General features: G+C 34.8%; 1 protein-coding gene across 1 annotated transcript; it reads right to left on the bottom strand.

The window, feature by feature from the left end:
• Window positions 1-3974: 3974 nt before the first annotated feature.
• LOC145558567 (peroxidase P7-like) lies at window positions 3975-6506 on the bottom strand. Its single transcript, XM_081619846.1, has 3 exons — window positions 6207-6506; window positions 5910-6101; window positions 3975-4759 (listed from the first exon to the last, which is right to left on the bottom strand). The coding sequence occupies exons 1-3, from the start codon at window positions 6417-6419 to the stop codon at window positions 4199-4201; spliced, it is 966 nt and encodes a 321-aa protein (XP_081475972.1). The 5' UTR covers window positions 6420-6506; the 3' UTR covers window positions 3975-4198.
• Window positions 6507-20691: the final 14185 nt, after the last annotated feature.

Below are 20691 nucleotides of genomic sequence, written 5' to 3'. Positions count from 1 at the left end.
ACATTGCAAAATATATTGTGGTGTTGTTGTTGTGAAGCACATATGATTGTTGTCCATGCATTTTCTAGACTCTTCCTGCCGTGAAATCATTACAAGTTGTACTTACATTCACTGTTGACTTGCTTACAATGTGTTGGAAACAGATGAGAGAGAAGAATGAAATATTGTTTCCTGAGAAGACAATTGGTTTTCTTTCTGGTTGGTGCTTGTAACCCGAGCAAAATGAATTTCTTATTATCTCAGTCCTGAGACTAACTGGATTATGTTGTTTGTGGAATGTATAGGAATTGATGTGGGGTATCAGTTTTATTATTCTCGAGCTGAGATGACTGCGGATGGATTTCATAGTCATTGGCTGAATGGGATTGATTATATTGGACAATATAAAGGCAAAAAGGTGAGTTAGTTAAGATGAGATTTGATGGATAGATTGGTCATAATTTTATTGACGACTACTTGAACTATCCAGAGAACACTGATACTTATTACATCGTTAATGCACCATATATATTCTCATCATGTTGGAAGGTTTGCCTCTTATTTAATTCTTTCCACTTAAAGTAGATGCTATCAAAGTTGGTCCACCTCTAATAATTTGTTTTTGGTATTTAATTTGTTTTTTTTGTGATTGGAGGCTGTCATCTTCAGGTGCGATCAGAATAAATTCTGATGCTAATATGGCTGCAAGAAACCAGATTCGATTGGGCGTGGTGTTAAAGGATGATGCACGGTGCGTTGTGGCTGCGGCTGTTAGAAGGTTGAAGGCTCGGTGGGGTGTTGAACAAGCTGAGGTGGCAACGGCTAGAATGGGTGTGCAGATGGCAAAGCAGCTGGGACATGAGAGAATTGTGCTATTTAAAGATTTCAATTAGTGATTCCGAATTTGTTCCACTACAACTAGTTATGAATAAAGCATAAGTTGGATTTGTACTTGTTGTAATAGAAAACCCATTACAATGAGATATTGTACATATGCTATAATATATTTATATGTAATAAAAAAAATTTGGCATAAATTTGTTGTATATGTATTATTTTTTTTTGTTTGTAATATTAATATATTAGAAATAATTATTAGTGAATGAAATATTTTATTTTGGTATTCTAGACATTTTATTAAAAAAAATTGGACAAGAAAAAGCGTCCCCAAATTAGAAAATATGGACAGGAAAAAGCATTGCCAAAATGTTAAAAAGAAAATGTATGAAAACTTGGTCATAGAAAAGCGTCACCAATTTTAAGATTCTTGATGTGAAAAAGCGTCGCCAAAGTTAAGAAAGTGCGCCAATTGTGGCATATTGCGACACTTCGTATAAAAATTTGGACACAATAAAGCGTCGAAATTTGCGACGCTTTTTTGTGTCTAGCAAAATTTTCGACTCACGTAAAAAGCGTCGAAAAAGATTTTTGCGACGCTTTTATGTGTCGAAATAAAGGTTGAAAAGCGTCTAAAAAGCACGCTTTTTGTAGTAGTGCAATGGTGTTCATCGCGGTGGTGCAACGGTCGACTGGTGGTGCTAATGCTCAGTGGGGGTTGGCTGGTGGTGCTAGTCAGCTAGTGATTGTGTAGTGGTCGGCTGGCAAAGCTAAGGGTCGTGCGGTGGTGCAGCAGGTGGTACTAGTGGTTGTGTGGTGGTGACAGAGGGGAGAGAAAGGGGGGTTGGCTACTAAAATACAAAATTACCCTTGATATGGCCGATAAATTTACAAAAGTAGCCTTGATATTAACAAGTTTTGTAAATATAGGATACACCGTATTAACTTGTATTTTCTCTTTCTAAGCACTTTAAAAAAAAAAAAAAAGTCAATTCAGGCACTCTTCACCGCAACCTGTTATACCTTTATTCCTCAAATTTTGTTGTTTCCCTCCACTTTTTATTTTTATTTATTATTTAACAAAAAAAAAAAAATCATAATAACTTCCAATAAGTCCATTATTTTTCATTTAATTTGCATGTTCGATATATCTAGTGCATTAGTATTTTTTCTTATTAAACGTTACTCCTTGTTGCTGACAAAAAGCAAAACCTTCTCCTAGTAGATGTTTTTACAGTGGTCGTTTGAAATTTGACTACCATATTATTTTAATGATAAAACAAAATTACCGATTTATATTTTTTACATTATAATATAAACAGAAATAGGCTTTTAACATCTACAATGCAAATATAATTTTAATTTTTTTTTATTATTTACAAAAGTCCTCCTAGATGACACTATATTCATTAATAAAAGTCATACGGCATATAATTGACAATTGAAGCTAATAAAACAGATTTAACAAAATCAAACAAGAATTAATCAGGAAAGTGCGAAGAATCCAAATAGATAAATATAACAATTCGACATATTCTTGATTTCTTGTCTCATATAACTTTTTGTGTGGATCCGCCGTCGCATCATAATTTTATAGGGAAGAAAAATACTTGTGACGGTTTTGTAACTAGAATCCAAGCAATAATCAATCATAGCCCCGCAAAACTGGAGAGCCTATCAAACACAAATAAAATCTAGTCTTTTGAAAACTGTCTTTCAAAGGAGATTGGAATACCTCGTCTTTTAAAGGAGATAAACCCTTTCTTTTGGGGGAGACATTATTATTATTTTTTTGACGGAGACATTATTATTATAAACTAAGAAACAAATAAACTTACAAGAAACAAGAAGTTGGGCTTTCCAGCGGTAAAATTCGATGGAAGCCTGTTCAAAATTAATAATGATAGCTTTGGGTTTAGGATAGAGAAAAGAGGGAGGCTAGGCTTTTTTTTTTTTTTTTTTTTTAATTTTTTTTTCCTGAAAAAAAGTTTCGATTTGGGTTAAATTACATAATTTTTTTTTTGAGAAATTATAAAATAAAAATAAAAGTTAAATTACATAGAGGAAACTAAAAATTTAGATAAATAAGAAAAAAGTTTTTTTTTTTATAGGAATTGAAGAAGAATATTATTGTTTATAAATAGTCATACGACATCTATAATGATAATAAAGATATGTGAACCACAGATCTAGAATAACTTCTACAATCAAAATCATACAAACTCTTCACCCCCGCCACATGTCTCTCTAAACACCAAAAAAAAAAAAATCGTACTAACTATTTTTGCATATAGGGCACACTCCACCGCTTCAAATTTGACATGAGTAGTGATATTCGATGTCTTTGCATCTTTCCAATTAGAGACCTTCACAATTTACGCTGACGTTTTGATCGTAGAGTTGATGACGAACCCTAAACCCATATGAATCCAACTCACCTTCTCAATTTGTATTTAAAATTCTCATTCATAAATGAGATTTAAAATCCTAGAAAATTGGGAAAACTCAAAAAAATTGAAATAGAGTCTCAAAAATAGAGAGAACAAAACAAAGAAAAAAGGTCGAAAATTATTAGACTATTTCCGGCCTAAACGACCAAGAAAATTAAAACCCTAAAAAAAAGAGGTGAGAGAAGGGAAAAAAAGATAAAAGAGGGAGTTGTTTCTCATTGTTTGTTACTTGTATATGTGTGAAAGAAAAATGATTAAACCTTGATAAATAACAAAAATGTTGATGATACCATTTTATACCAGAAAATAATTCAATGTTTTCATCCAACATATGCACCTATTAATATATAGTCCCTTATATATTGCAGTAGTACGCCATGCTATCTTCAACTTCTATTTGCTAAATTAAAATTATTTTCATTAATTAAACTGAAATAAATTTCATCGAATTGAAATGATTGTAACTGATCAAAACTATTTTATTGTTTCTCTATTAGGTTTGTTTTATTAAAATAACCGATTTTTTTTACTAATTTAAACTTAATTATTAAAATAAAATTATTTTTGTTGAACTAGACAAATATTACAAAACTAAATTCTTTTATTGAATTAAAATTATTTTTTACTAAATATAATTATGTAAAGGTTATTTATAAATGCATCGAAGACCATAAGAATTTAAGAAATAAGCGAAGCAAACGAAACAACTTCACGATAATAATTCTAATTTATTATGATGTTTATATTTCATATGAATATATGATGAACATGTGTAGTTGCATACGACCGTTTACATAATTCAAGGTTACAAATCGTAAGCAAATATCCACCTTTGATGACATACATGATAATAACTTCCTACAGTCTACGTACAGGTCCATTTTGAACCTTATTATTATTAGTAGTAATTATCAATTTGAAAGAATAATTAATTAATTAATTACCCTACAATTTGTCCTAATCTCTCCATTTGATCCAGTAAGAGGACTAATATTTCCCATCTTAACCATTGCATTAGCAAAATCATTAGCAAAAGCCCGAAAATTGTTGCTATATAACCTAACCAATGAATCTTGTGATCCACCATTGAATAACTCCTGGTCCGAGTGCATAAGCCCACGCCTAACCAATAGGTCTTGGAAGTAACCATTGTCGAACCGATTAGGTGATAGGATGTCGAGTGGGGCTAGGTTGTTGTCGCCTGTACCAGAGGCAGGACCGGGACAAGTTCTCTTACGCAAGGTGGCAAAGTTAGGGTTAATGTTGGTTTCGTTGTAGATGTGTGTCCGGAAGCTGGAGCATCGAGCTTGGCCGATAGTGTGGGCCCCAGAGAGGGCGGTCATGTCACGGGCGTTTAGGCCTTGGGCGGCGAATAAGGAGATCAACGAGCTAAGGCTGGCCGTGGGTGGTGGGAGGTTGGAATTGGCGGTACTTTGGCTAGCTGTTCTTGCATCCCTTCTTCCTAATGGTACCGTCCATGAAGGGCCTCCCAACTGCATGATCAATAATCATACATAATTATTATTAATCATACATAATTATTATGGGATGATTTAATAAATAGTGTTACAATATATTATTAAACATAATGACAATGTTTTTTTTTTTTTTTTTTTTTTTTTTTTTTTTTTTTTTCACACTAAATTCTAGTGCGATCATATATGTAAACTTAAATTATTATTGGAGTATTATTGTTAGTTTTGAATAATAATTTGTAGAATTTGTTATATATACCCGGGTGTACCGTACACCCAACTAATCTAAGGTTAGTTTTTGCTATTCATTTGATGATAAAATGAAAACAATCATCAAAATGAGAACAAATACTCATTGGTGTACTGTACACCCGGTATACATAACAACTTCTGAATAATTTGATTTGTAATTTGTAGTTTGTCATATGTGAACAATAATTAGAAACTTGATGTTATTGATGTAACGAGTATGTGATTGATCGGACACATGCATGTGTATTGGTGGGTCATTATTATATATTAATATGGTGTAATGTGACTAAATTGTTAAGTAAAGAGACTTCGATTTGAAGCTTCAGTGTCGGTTAAATGGAAAATGGTTTGTATTCTTAAATGTGCCTTCATAATCACTAAAAAAAATGTTTATTAAGCAATAAAATGCAATTATTAAGTGGTTTAAAATGGTGATATAAATATACCAAGATGATGCAAATCTTAATCCGTAAAGTAAGAAAACACAAAAATAGTTGTCTAAGGTCAATTTCTTAAGGCTAAGCCAGGCCACCAAGAAATTAAATCACAAATAAAGACTAGATTAACCTTGTTTTAAGAGTTATGCGTGTGAAAAAAAAAAAATTGTTTATAATTAAGTAGTCATAAACTTTAAAATTTTCATGTAAATAGTTGTCTAAGGTCAATTTCTTAAGGCTAAGCCAGGCCACCAAGAAATTAAATCACAAATAAAGACTAGATTAACTTTGTTTTAAGAGTTATGCGTGTGAAAGAAAAAAAAAACTTTAAAATTTTCATGTAAATTAAAGAGGTTACTCGTACTTATCAATGTATGATACTTAAATTATTGTATACTACGTATGCTTCTTTTATCCTAGCCTTTTTACTAGGTAATTTGAATTTTTCTATAATATGAACACTAATAATTATTGCTTACCAACAGCACCCCCTCCCGAGCTGCAAGTGCTAAGATATCAGCACATGAAACAATTCCACTACAAGCTGCTTCTACATTTGATTTTACAGTATCAATAACCTCGAAGCCTCTAATTGAGTTTTGATTCGGAAACGCATTCTTTTCTCCGGTGAAGGAAGCCGTATCATCAAGAAGTACAGATGCATCACAACCCTAAATACCAAGAGAAAAAAAAAATAGAAATATATACATACACCGATAATTTTGAAATTAAAATCTAAATAAATACCATTCTTAGATAATTAGTTAAATACTCACGTTTACAAAACAATCATGGAAGAACAATCGAAGTATAGAAGCTCCCATACGTGGTTCTCTAGATATAGCTTGTCTCATTGCATTACGTACTATACCTTGGAGATTAGGGCATGTACTAGAGTAAAAAGAAGGTGAAAGTTGCGCATTAGTAGCACATGCAAAGAGAAAAATGACAGAGAAAATCGCAAAAAATTGGATCACTATAGAAGCCATGAGTAGCTTAATAATCGAAAATGAGCCAAAGATATCGAAAATGAAATCTTTGTTATATATTGCAAGCTAAGGATTGATGCAAAATAGGTTATGGTAAGCGTAGTATATATAGTAGATCGAGCTTGGTGCATAGCCATGAACTAACGTGCATGGGAGAATAGTAGTAGTGTTAAGCTATTGACGTAACGTCAAAGATTTCAGCTAAACGCGTTTACTTTGAATTTTTAGAGATTATTTCTACGGTCAGTTGACGTGGATGGAATTTTTGAATAATGATGTAATACAATTGCTAAAAAGACAAATTCAGTTTCCGGCTTAAATTGACTACTATGAAATCGTATAATATATCCTTCTTTTTAGAAAATAATATGCGTATTATTACATAATAATTATATAAAGATAAGGGTTTAAAGTGTCGTTTAGTAGTAGTATAGGAGATAAGATTTAGAGAAAGATTGACTTTGTTTCTGTATCATAACAATGAAGTTTTCATTCATGTCTTGCTGTTTTTCAAGTGGCAATAGTAAGTGGTCCATAAAAGGGTGAGACACCATGTGTTGTAGTTCTTGTAAACTATTAACATAATCACAATATTTTTGTATGATCGTCAAGTACAATAAATATTATTTTAAACTCGAATGTACCATGTATACAAACAATAAGTAGTATACTTAGGTCCTGTTTGATTCACCTCAATTTTGCTGAACTGAAATTATTTTTACTGAACTGAACTTATTTTTATTGAACTGAACTTAATTTTACTGAACTGAAATTATTTTTACTAAACTGAAAATATTTTTATTGTTTTTCTGTAATAATTCTTCTTTAAGAAAACTGAATTTTACTGAACTGAACTTATTTTTACTGAACTGAAATTATTTTACTTAATATTATTTTTTTAAGGTGAAAAGAACAGGGCCTTACACTAATATATAGAGATCAACCTACTAAAAAACCATGTATAGTGGTATACAATCCTTTTTTGAGTATAATTAATAACCTTAATTATAAAATTTACTTCGATAAACATTAATTAAATTTATTATTTTCTTATGAAGGTAATAGTACAATGTAATACTTGGTCATTATAGAAATATCGTGATCAATATGAGAGTTTCTCATAAAAGATTGGTAAGAAAGAGAGTATTGTAAGTGAGATTTTATAAAATAATTTGGTCTAGGTAAAAAAAAAATGGACAAAATTAAGAAGTGTAAATTTACAAAATCAAGAGAGGAAGCTTTAATATTAGGTGTAGACAATCCATTAATAAATCTATATTACTCCTTATTATTTAAAATATACTCGTACTAATTAAGTAATAATTACTTACTAAGAGAGACGGTGAATAACTCTATTATATAAGTAACTAGATGAAGCCCGTGCGATGCACAGTTTGTTTGAATTTTTTAAAACAAATTTTTTTGTATTTATGTGCTAAAATTTCTTATATATTTAGATAAAATTACTAATCTCAAAAGATAATATTTTGTATTTAATTGATTTAAACTTTAAAATCTCATTCGTCAATTTTGCGTGCTTACGTGACATTTGAATTATTTAATTGTAAAATAAATTAATAATCTCTTATTTAATTGGATACAACTTAAATTTATAATCCTACATGGCGCACTAAGAAAATTAAATCTTACGTGACTCTCTAAAAATTCGGGAAAAAACTCCCCTTTATATATATATATATTAGATTATTATTTAAATAATTTTTCTACTAAGTTGAATTAACTTAGGGTTGAACCGTTGAACATTTGAACTAGTTATTACTCCCTTAGTAATTCATGAACAGTGATTAGTTATAAAATCTAGGAAATTTTGTGAAAAACTACCTATTATACTTCAGAATTTGCGAGAAACTACCTATTAAAAAAAATGTTGTAATTAACTACCTAATTTTCGAAAAATGTTGTAATTTACTACCTTACGCCGGATTATGAAGGAGTTTGACCAAAGTTCTCCGGTGTTGACTTGGTCACGTGACCATCACGTGACACTTAATGACCCTTTTCTTTCACAAGTGTCACGTGACCAAGTCAATGCCGGAGAATTTTGGTCAAACTCCTTCATAATCCGGCGTAAAGGTAGTAAATTACAACATTTTAAAAAATTTAGGTAGTCAATTACAACATTTTTTTTAATAGGTAGTTTCTCGCAAATTCTAGATTATAATAGGTAGTTTTTCACAAAATTTCCTAAAATCTATAATATATACATCTAGAGATTTGGTGTATCATATCCAAGAGTAAATATTATGGTTATTTGTAATTGTCTGAATTAGCAAACAATAAAATGGAAATGAGGAACACAAAAATTGAAAAATAAAAAATAAAAAAGGAAATAAAAAATAGCCCATTTGATAAACTTGATAGCTATAGGTGTGTCGATTCATTAATGATAATACACACAAATTATATGTATTAGTATAATTTTATGATATCTCTTTCATTTAGTTTGACAAATTAGTGATATATATCGATGAAAAACCAAATTGTGCATGTAGTACCTTTTCCTTTATTAATTGTGGCTGCAAGAAAAAGATTCATTAATAATTAATGAATGACATTACGAACTACTAACCAATTAAATGATAATGTGTCGTCCACCGAAGGGAAGAAACACTGATCGAGGGAGCAAGTGTCTACATTGACAAAGTCATAAGAAAATGAGTTCGTGTCTATCATGTTTATTTTAATTTAGGTATAGAGAGCTCAGAAGTATAAGTAGGGCTGCAAAGGATCTGAGTCAAGCCAAGTTTTAGTCTGTTTGAGCTAAGTTTGATAAAAAAAATTCGTGTTCGAACTATCTCGAGATTTAACGAGCTTTTAAAAATCTTTTTCAAGCTGGGCTCATTAAGAATTTGGCTTGTTTGAGCTTTGTTCATGAACATACTCATTTACATTTCGAGTTTAAGTTCGAGCTTGAACAAGTTTAAATTAGGCTTGATTAAATAAACGAGCTCTAATGTATCATTAAATTATTTTTTTTAATTTTTTTTTTCAAATTTTAACACATCCATTTAATTTTACATAAGATATTTATATTTTTTTTTCCATAGAAATAGGTAATGACAGAGTTTTCATGCTTTTACATGATGAAATAATTAGTACTTTTTTTTACAAATATGTATGAATAAAAGATATACTTCGTGTACTACCTCCATTAATTATTATGTGCAACAAAGGAATATTTTATGTCTCACAAATAATACCCCTTTGTTGCACATAATAGTTAACGGAGGTAGTATATAAATTTTCCGATTTTTAAATGGGCGTGAAAAAACTTATAAATGAACTAAAACGAGCTATTTAAGAACATTATCGAGTTGAACATGATGTTGTTCGAGCTTTGTTCATATATTTGACGAGCTTAAGATTTTTGTTCAAGCTTGTTTGTTGGATTTAAATTCATTTATCAATGACAGGAGACCTTTTTTTTTTTTTTTTTAATTAATACTACGTATATTTATTTTGTTAAAAAAAGGTGGTGCACAATAATTGATTTATTATCCATGCAAGCTTTCTTTCTGATTTTTATTTTTTTTATGTCAAATGTAATTAAAAGTTACAGAGTATTTCTTATTTTGAAATTCATTTTTTAATTTTGAAAATTAATTATTATATTTTCCCTAAGGAAACTAATCCCAATTGGGGGGCGTTTACTTCCAACGGGCCAATAAATGACCGATGACCTAGTAAAAAAAATTTACCTTTTTTTTTTTTTTTTTTTTTTTTTAAAATATAAGGTGTTGCAATTAAATGTCAAAACATTAATTGGTCAAAAAAACAAAACAAAAACAAAAATCGAAACCATTCCCAAGTCCCCACCCCTCCCCACCCCCCACCCCCACCCCCACCCAAAAAACCCCTAGCCCCGCCATCCTCTCCCCTTAAGAGGAACCATGTGATAGGAGCTAGAGAGGTTGAGATAATTTATTAAGTAAAAGTGTAATTGATGCAATTAAATTGAAACTTTCATTTATAAAGAGTGATACATCTAATAAAAATGGAGAAACCTAGAAAGTATAATATCAGGTTTAGAAATCACAAAAAAAAAAAAAAAAAAAAAAAAAAAAAAAAAAAAAAAATGAAGCTAGAACCAAACTTGACCCGTGGCCCATTCCTAACATTAATAGTGTAATACCCTGTAATTTTATTATATTTTTACATATATAACTTAATTATTTTATTTATTAAAATGATTTATTTAATTTTAAAAAGAACTTATTTATTTAAATAAACTGTAAGTGTATATAAATTAAATGGATCATGAATTGAGGCAACAAAATTAAAGTATTTTCAATTAGGTCAATCCTATTTAAATGAGTGTGTGGACCAACTTATTTGGAATTTAGAGGTCCAATAAGTTGGACCAAGTGAAAAATTGCGGGGGACTAGGAATTAGTAATAGTAAAGTTGTAAATGTAAGTTTATTTTTAAAAGGGTAGTAAAAATACCTTAAAATTTCAAGGATCTTCCACACAAGTTTCATAATCGTCAGACTACACAAAAGTTAAAAGGATTTCTCTTTATTTTCCATCTCGTTTTTCTCCTTATTTTTCTTTCCTTTTTCTTCTTCTTTTCCCCTATTTTTCCCACGCACTCTCCTATCTCTTCTTCCACCTCACGGAGGAAGAAGAGATAGCAAAATGCATGGGGAAAATAGGGGAAAAGAAGAAAAAGAAGAAAAGAAAAATAAGGTTGTCACCGGCAGGGAGAAATCTCCTGTCGTTTCGGCCAGAGGGCAGCCGACAGCCCCTACTGTCGCCGACAGGGAGAAATCTCCTGCCGTTTCGGCCAAAGGGCAGCCGACAGCCCCTACTGTCGCCGGCAGGGAGAAATCTCCTGCCGTTTCGGCCAGATGGAAGCCGGCTGCTAATCCCGACCTTGACCTTCTCTTTTTCCCACTTCCCCCACCGTTTTCGCCCCTTTCCTCCCAGATTTCGCCTACCCATCTTTTCCTTTCTGAATTTTTCCCCTTTCACGGTTGAATTTCGCCCCCTTTCTTTTCCCTGTTTTTGGTGCGCGAGAGAAGAGAGATGATGGGGTTGTTGCTTTGCTATGGTTGTGGTCGTGGAGAGTGAATGAGTAGGGGATGGTGGGTGGTGGCCGTGTGTAGGGAATAATTTCAAGCCTTAAAAATCCCACTAGCTTGAACCCCACTGTGATCATACACTAAAGTACGGTGGCGTCCAAAAGGGAAGAAGATAGAGCAAAAGAGTCGCCAACAAGTTTTTAAGGAACTTGTAAACCATCACGAGGTGAAGGTTACACCCCTTAACGATCCAAGAGATTGTCAACTCCATAAGGTCATGAACCAAATAAGGGTTCGGGGATGAAGGTACAAATCCAACCTAAAAGAGATTGAACCTGCCCTAATAATAGGCCTCTACTTTATTCTGATCGTATTCATGTGCGCTTTTTGATTAACATGCAATCAATAGATTAGCCCTAAACCTGTTTAATCTATGTTGGTCGAATATTAATGCACAAATAAATCTATTATTGGCGATCACTTGAATTATAATCAAAGTTAACCTAAACAAGATTATTAATTATCTTATTAAGCGTGATTACAAGTACCAATTCCCTTTAAACATGCAATAAAAGGTGTGATCAAGCAATAAAGAATAAATAAATATCATCAAGCAACAATAATAAACAATAATAATAATTATAATAATCATAATAATAATCATAAATAAAATAATCATTATCAAAATAATAATAATAATATTCATAACAATAATAATAATATTCATAATCATCATAAATTATAACGATTATAATCATAATCATAATCATGTTAATATTAAAGCATAATAATAGCAAGATCCTAGGCATGATACTAACAAGATTAATAACAAACCCTAGCATGTCACTAAACAATAAAAATCAAATCTTTAGCCCTAACATGATACTAACATGAATAAATATTAGAAAGAATATAGGAAGCATCATAACAATCATATTTAATATTAAAATTAACCTAGACATGATACTAGGAATCATAATAACAATATAAACATGATTTCTACATCATAATATCAATTAATCAATTAAAGTACTTACTTTGATGCTCCGTACCTCTTTCTAATGACAAAATACACACGTTAGTAACTTCAAGGAAAATAATAATCAAACAATTAAATTAAATAATTGAAAGAGAGATTTGGGACCAAACCCTCAGAAATTAAACCTTTCACGTCTAGGGCGAAGGCAACTTCGAATATGGCTAGGTGTTTCTAGATCTTGTGAATGCGGAATTTTGTATGAAAAAGCAAAGTTTAGAAAAGAGAGAGAATAATCAAGAAAATCTTGATGAGAGTTGGTGAATTGGTAAATTGGTTGTAGATAGATGTAGATGATGAATGAAAACAGAGTTTTTGATACGATATTTATAGAGAAAATCAGCCAAAAAGGATAATTTAACAAAACAGAGTCTGACGATCGCAAAACAGGATTGGCGCCAACCCTGGCTAGCTGGCGCCAGGCACCCGTGGCTAGCGCCAGGCGCCAATTGCTAGCGCCTGGCGCCAAGCCTGGCTCTAGGCGCCATGGCCTGGGGTTGGACGCCAGTCTTGATTCTAACGCGTTTTCGAAAATCCGATAAGTTTACCGTACTGGAAGATAAAATAATATAATTTCTTCGAAAATGCTATTTGATCTTGATTAAAACTCTGAAAAGTCAACAAAGTCAACTTATCAATGCTAATTGGATTAGGAATGAAAAGAACCTTCTAGAAGACCAAAACCATTCCTAATTGCATTAGGAATGATAAATCATATTAGGCCCTCCCCTAGATCATTGGGCCGTACATAAAGCTCAAACCGGGCCCAGTTTAGTAAATTGGCCATAACTTCCTCAATATTCATCGGAATTGGGCTTATAATATATCGTTGGAAAGGTCTTTGCAAGCCCCATCCAACTACACCACTATTGGACCCATATCATGGACCAACCAAACTGGATTGGCTGTTTTCTAAAAATAAAGTTTTCCAAAACAGGGAGAAAAGAAAAGAAATAAAAACTTTCCGCAACACTAGACCTTTCCACACTTTCGTTTCATTCGATTATGATTCGACGTGAAAAGTACTCATCACTGGGTTTGGTTTTGGGGAGACACAATTTCAGATTTTTACTTTATCAAAAACCCCAAATTATAAACTATAGAAATTGGGGATTTTTGTATATATAATTGATTAGGGATTGATGCTAGGTTTTTGTTATTGATTAATTCATGGTCTAATTATGTTTTTGATGAGTTTAAAGCCGTCAATTTAATGCCGAAATTTAATTGTACACACTACTCTTTAAGTAATGTGTTAGGGTTTGATTACCCATTGTAGGGAATATTTCAAGCATTACCCCAAACTTGAACCCCACTGTGATCATACACTAAAGTACGGTGGCGTCCAAAGGGAAGGAAGCTAGAGCAAAAGATTCGCCAACAAGTTTTAGGAACTTGTAAACCGTTCACGAGGTGAAGGTTACACCCCTTAACGATCCAGGAGATCGTCAACTCCAATAGGTCTGGAACCATGACTGGTAGTTCAATTCGGGGATGAAGGTACAAATCCAACCTAAAAGAGATTGAACCTGCCCTAATAATAGGCCTCTACTTTATTCTGATCGTATTCATGTGCGCTTTCTAACTAACATGCAATCAATAGGATTAACCCTAAACCTGTTAGGGTTTATCTATGTTGGTTGAATATTAATGCACAAACAAATCTATTATTGTCGATCACTAGAATTATAATCATATTAACCCTAAACATGATTATTAATTATCTTATTGAGCGTGATTACAAGTACCAATTCCCTTTAAACATGCATAAAAGGCGTGATTGAGCAATAACAATAAATATAATATCAAGCAACATAATAATCATCAAAATTATATAATAATAATAATCCAAATAATTATAATCATAATAATAATCATAATCCATGTTAAAGCATAATATTAATATCAAGATCCTAGGCATGATACTAACAAGATTAATAACAAACCCTAGCATGTCACTAAACAATAAAAATCAAAGCTTTAACCCTAACATGATACTAACATGCTATTAGGAAAAGAATAGGAAGCATCGCAGGAATCACAATTGTCATATTGATATTAGGAATTTTAAGTTATTACCCTAAACATGATACTAGGAATCAAAATAACAATCTAGACATGATTTCTATATCATAATACCAATAAAAATCAATTAAAGCACTTACTTGGATGCCTCGTACCTCTTTCTAATAACAAAATACACGCGTTAGTAACTTCAAGGAAAATAATAAAATCAAACAATTAAATTAAATAATTGAAATAGAGATTTGGGACCAAACCCTAAGAAATTAAAACCTTTCACGTCTAGGGCGAAGGTAACTTCGAACTTGACTAGGTGTTTCTTGGCCTTGTTAATGCGGAATTTTGTATGCAAAAGGCTAGTTTAGAAAAGAGAGAGAGTAAGAGTAATCAAGAGATTCTTGATGAGAGTTGGTGATGGAGAGAATTGATGAGAATTTATGATTAGAATTGATGATGGAAAACGGAGGTTTTAGGAGGCTATTTATAGAGAAAATCAGCCGGATGTGATAAAAAACGAATCAGAGTTTTGAAAAGAATAAAACACGATCGCAGCGCCAAACACGCGCGTGGCGCCAAACGCTGGTCCTGTCGTCAGACGTTGGAAATAAATTTCCACGCATTTTCTTAATTTGATAAAATTTAGCAGTACGAGAGGGCAAAATCGTATTTTCCTTAAAAACACTTCTTTTATTCTGATTAAAACTCTTAAAAGTCAACTAAAGTCAATTTATCAATGCTAATTAAATTAGGAATGAAAAGAACCTTCTAGAAGAATCTAGAAGACTATAATCAATCCTAATTGCATTAGGAATGATAAATCAATATTAGGCCCTCCTCTAGATAATTGGGCCGCATATAAATATCAAACCGGGCCCAGTTTAGTAATTTGGCCATAACTTCCTCATTATTCATCGGAATTGGGCTTATAATATATCGTTGGAAAGCTCTTTTCGAACCCGACCCAACCTCACCATTATTGGACCCTTTACATGGACCAAACCAAACTGGATTGGATGTTTTCTTAAAATAAGTTTTCAAAAACAGAGAGAAAGAAAGGAAATAAAAACTAACCCCAACATTAGACTTTCCACACTTTCACTTCATTCGATTATGATTTGACGTGAAAGGTACTCATCACTAGGTTTGGTTTTGGGGAGACACAAATGGGTATCTACAGTAGCCCCCACTTTGACTGAGTTTGGAGAAACGCAAGTTTCGAAAACAAAAGTCAAAGTATCGATAGGGACGGAGAATGATTCCGAATGTTCTGCGATCCAAAATCATTCTTGTAACGCCGATACCTGCAAAACTAGCTTTAGTTAAACAGATAAGAGAGTTAAGAAACGCGTATATTGCACCATCGAGCACACGTCTCTGGATGTAACCGATTTGTTGCTGTTGCATTTGCTGTTGTTGTGACAACCTTCTGCAAGCTAGGGAATGCCATCCTGCTGTTTGTTTTGACGATCTTTTGCAAGCTAGAAAATACCGCCTGAAGACTGCTACGCCTGTAACTGCCTCCGATTCTGCCGTGATAGACTTCTACAAGCTAAAGAACCCCATCGAAGATTATTTCACCTGAAACGACCTTCTAGCGCTTTGTGACCATCTTCCACAAGCCAGGGAACATGATCGAAGATTGCTTCCCCTGAAACTATCTTCATTTGCTGCAACAATACCCTGAAGAGTATCACCAAAGACCAACTCCTGTCGATCCTTTGCTTTTGTTATGCTTGTGCGTCGACACTTTAGCTGCTTGTGAACCAGTATGTCGGTGCCTTTGAATTGTGAACTAGTATGTCGGTGCTTCTGAATCGTGAACCAGTATTTCGGTGCCCTTTGCGTTATGAACCATTACGTCGGTGCCTTTTGTATATGTATGAACTATTATGTCGGTGCCTGAGCGAATGTTTAGGCGCTTTAAGCTATGTGAGACGATCATTCATCAGGTCGATCACTTAATGCTATTGTAACTGAGCCGATTACTAAATCATTCCAAATTGATTATAGGGGCTAACTGGTGTACCAAGGAACCCAAAATTGCTGTAAGATGTCGAAATAACCGTTCTGAGTGGCTGAGCGTTTTGTCGCCGCTGAAACGTCGCTGGCGCCACGAATTGGCTCTGTCGCCAAACGTTGGGTTCTAGCGCCAGGCGCTGAACTCTGGCATCAGACACCAAAGTTTTCGTTTGGCGCCAGAGTCGGGAATTCCGTATATATTCCCTTTTCTTCCTCATTTCGCCGCTGCTGCTGCTCTTCTTCGAAAATTCGCCGCGGAACTTCGCTTCACTCGTTCTTGCTCGTTTCTCAACCAAATTTGCTCAAATTTGTTGCAAATCGAAGCTTTATTCATCTAATTTCCCGATCTATGTAAATTTTCTTCAAACTCACCCCGGTTTTTGATGAATTTGACATTTCTTGTTCACGAATTTTTAAAAAATTCAAACCTTAAATTGCTTAATTCATTTTGTTTGTCAAATTTTATGCCATAAAATTGCTTGATTATGTTTGTATATTTCCTTAGGAGTGTTTTGAGACTTGTTTGACTCAATTTGGTGAATAAACGAACAAATCACCATTGTTGGACCTCTTAAGGTCGGGAAGGCAATGTGGCTTGTTCTTGATTTTTTGCTAGCAATTCTTGTCCAATTTGTCACAATAATTATCATGGTATTGCAATAAATTGTTTAGATGCTTGAAAAATGCCGTTTATGCTTGAATTGAAATTGTGCTCTGTTTTGGTACTACGTACTCTGTTTTTGCAAACATAGTATCATGTGGCTGGATGAACCTTAGATACTATAAAACCTTAATTTATGCTGATTTTGCACAATGTAGTATGGCTAGACAGCGAGGTTCGGGTTCACGGTCCCGAGACACACGACGGGAGCATGAGCTCGTAAAGGAGGATGCCGACCCATCCACTTATCTCGGTCCCCTCCCTGAGTGGGATGAGCGGACTTTGTACTTCTCCCCGAACACCACATTTGTGAGAGGGTGCATCGTGGGATTACCGCTGGTAGGACACGTTGCCATGGCTCGGGCAACGATACTCTGGGCAATCTGAATAGGATGTTCATCATCGTCGACGGAGAGTTGAGACTTCTCTAGGAGTCTTGTGGGATGACTGCCCTGTTCGAGGTCGCGGAGGCCATGATTTCCTCTGACGGGGGTCACCGTGTGGCTTGCGCCCTGGTGGAGTTTTTCTGGGACACCACCAACACTTTCCACTTTCCTTGGGGTGAGATGATGGTCACCCCAACCGACTTCAGTCTCATTAGGGGACTGGAGTTCAGTTCTACTGCATTGCCGTTTGACAGCAACATCACCGTCTACTCTCCTGAGGTTGATGAGCTGCTGGGTCCGATCGCCTTTCGAGCCCGTGCTGAGGAGGATTCATCACAGTTCAGCGCCAAGGGTATTCGCCGGTCGACTCTAGCGGCAGCTTTCGAGGATGATGCGACCACCCGAGAGCAGTGGGTGCGCATCTTTGCGCTTATCTTGCTGTCAGGGATGTTTTCCCCTGAAAAGGGTAGTAGAGTGTTGCTTTACTACATTCCTGCAGTCCGTGATCTTCACATGATCGGGACTTACGACTGGGCCAGCTTGGCCTATGCTGATTTTGTTCGAGCGTTGCGAGACTCGTGTCGACACCGGTCCTACATGGGGAACGTTGCTCTGTCCAGCTTCTAGAGAGTTGTAGAGGTATAATTTATCTCCTATAAAGTTAACTCTAAGATTTTTTGTTAACACTTGCTGATATTTTTTGTCTTTTGTAGATCTGGTTCTACGAGTACTTTCCTTCGCTCACGCCGACAAGACCGTTGCCACGCGGGTTTCGCATGAGCGCCTGCTAGGGAGGCCGCCACGTTTGGGCGTCTACCGCCCATGTTCAAGAGCAGATCCTCTCGGTATGATGTATTTGCATAGTTAAACACTTTTGTATTGCTTTTGGTAGATTCTCATCTCATAGGCATTCTTCGCAGGAGCATGATGTGCAGTACCGGCCACGGGACGGTTTGGTTGCCCCTGGGTTAGCCGCGTAGTACACTGTTGAGCGTCGCTACTTCTTAGGGACGTATGGGGCGGTGGCATACCTGGGAGAGAGGATTGCTATTCAGCATTCCTCGGATGTTTTCGTCGTCCCTGTTTCTCCGCCACGTCACATGTTCAATGACGTGAGGTTGCTCAGCACGTCTGAGAGGGCTGGTACCCCTTGGCGATCTCATGTGATCCTAGGGCGGTGCTATGAGGAGGAGCTTCTACCGTTGTTAGCTCCGGCCCCTGTTTTGTCTGAGGAGGCGACGGTATGAGTTTCATCTTTTACCTTTTGCTAAGTAGCCCCCAAGTGATATTTTGCTCACTTTGGTTTGCTTTTTTGTCAGGCTGGGCCTACTGAGTTCGTGCCCCCTCGTATGTCCATCCATTATCAGGGGACATACGGGCCTATCGAGGAGATGATTCCTCCGGCTCCTGAGGATCAGCGTTTTGTGGAGCAATCGATTCCTCGCCACCAGACTCAAGTGAGTTTATTTGCTTGCAATTTGTTCATATCTGTCATTCATTGTTACTGACTTTATTTCTTTGACCGTTCTCACATGAGGTGGTCACGGCCATGGCGCGGTGTATAGACGCCTTCTGGAGCCAGCTCGTTCGGATGAGGAACGTTGCTACGTGTCGTCGCGACGACGCTGTTCAGGAGGTAGCTTTTCTCCTTATTTCTTGTATTGTTGTATTTCTATTTTGATTGTTTCTGACTTGATTTCTTTTTGCAGGGTCAGCCCATTCCTTCCCGTACCCAGACGAGGCCTGAGGTCCGGAGAGATTCGGCGAGGTCTAGCTCGAGGCGTCGCCGTACTGGTTCTGGCGGTCGGGGTGGTCGATCTGAGGCTGCCCGGACCGAGGCAGTGGAGGGCTCGGGCTCTTCATCTAAGGGCGCACGCTGAGCCGGTAGGCCAGGGAGAGACTACCTCGGCTCCTAGAGGTGGTGGGATGTACAAGGTTGGCTCGTCATCGCAGCAGCCTCAGCCTCTATTGGTTCATCAGGGCGACCTTGGGTGGACGGGTCCTGAGCTGAGTTTTATCACCAACTAAACCATCAACATAAAATTCAAGCCTTTTCTGAACAATTATATCAGAAAATTCTTTTGAACCTTGAATAACAACACCAATTCCAGTAAATCCAGAACTACAAGAATCACCAAACCCATCAATTGAAATACCCTACTGGAGCTGGAGCTGGTGGAGAGCATACTCCTCGCACTGCGCAGTTCTTTGATATGATGGGCGTCCCTCATCATCTGCGTCCTCCAGCGCCGTAGTTTGTATCTGTGTTTTTTTTATTTTGACTGTATAGAACTTTGCCTAATTGACTCATTTATTAGACATATTTGTATATACATATTATTATCTATTTATTATGACTTTATTTATCTTGCATTTATTTTTCATTTTTATGTGCATATTTGTGTGTGCAAAAAATTGTGATAAAAATAATTTTGCGCAAAAATTCCGTCATTTTTATTATTGATGGAGGGTATCCGACTTTCGGCAAATTGACCAGATTGGTAAATAAAAAATACCCTTAGTGACAAATTGGTAAAAAAAACTTAATATGACGACAATTTGGTAAAAAAGCTAACTATATGCGACAGTTTGGTAAAAAAAATAAACTCCGGCGACATTTAGCCCAAAAAATCTTATTTTTGTCGACAAACTCTTTAAAAAATCTTAATTTAATTTGTGTTTTGTGTTTTTAAATTTTTTTTTCCCATTTAAGATTTTGAATTACTATGTCATCCCCTATTTATATTGCTAAATCCCAATACCAATTTTTTTAACCCCTTTTTAAAAGAATTTCGTTAATAAGGGGCATGAAACTTAAGTGAAATTGATACTTCAACATTTTTTTTTTCTTGAAATTGTTATTTCCATTAAAAGGGTTGATAAAAAAAAAACATGAAACACGAACTAAATTAAGAATTCGTGAGTACTTTGTCCGAAATTTTTGTATTTTTTGGGTTAATAGTCGCCTGAGATTATTTTATTTACCAAATTGTCGCTTAGGGTTCTTTTTTTTTACCAAATTGTCGTTAAAATTATTTTTTTTTACCAAATTGTTGCTAAGGGTCTTTTTTATTAATAAATCTGGTCAATTAGCCTCCGATTTT

This window comes from Chenopodium album, chromosome 9, assembly GCF_948465745.1.
Source record: "Chenopodium album chromosome 9, dcCheAlbu1.1, whole genome shotgun sequence".
Classification (NCBI taxonomy): domain Eukaryota; kingdom Viridiplantae; phylum Streptophyta; class Magnoliopsida; order Caryophyllales; family Amaranthaceae; genus Chenopodium; species Chenopodium album.
Note: the sequence above shows the minus strand (reverse complement) of the source record. Positions and strands in the feature narration are given on the sequence as shown.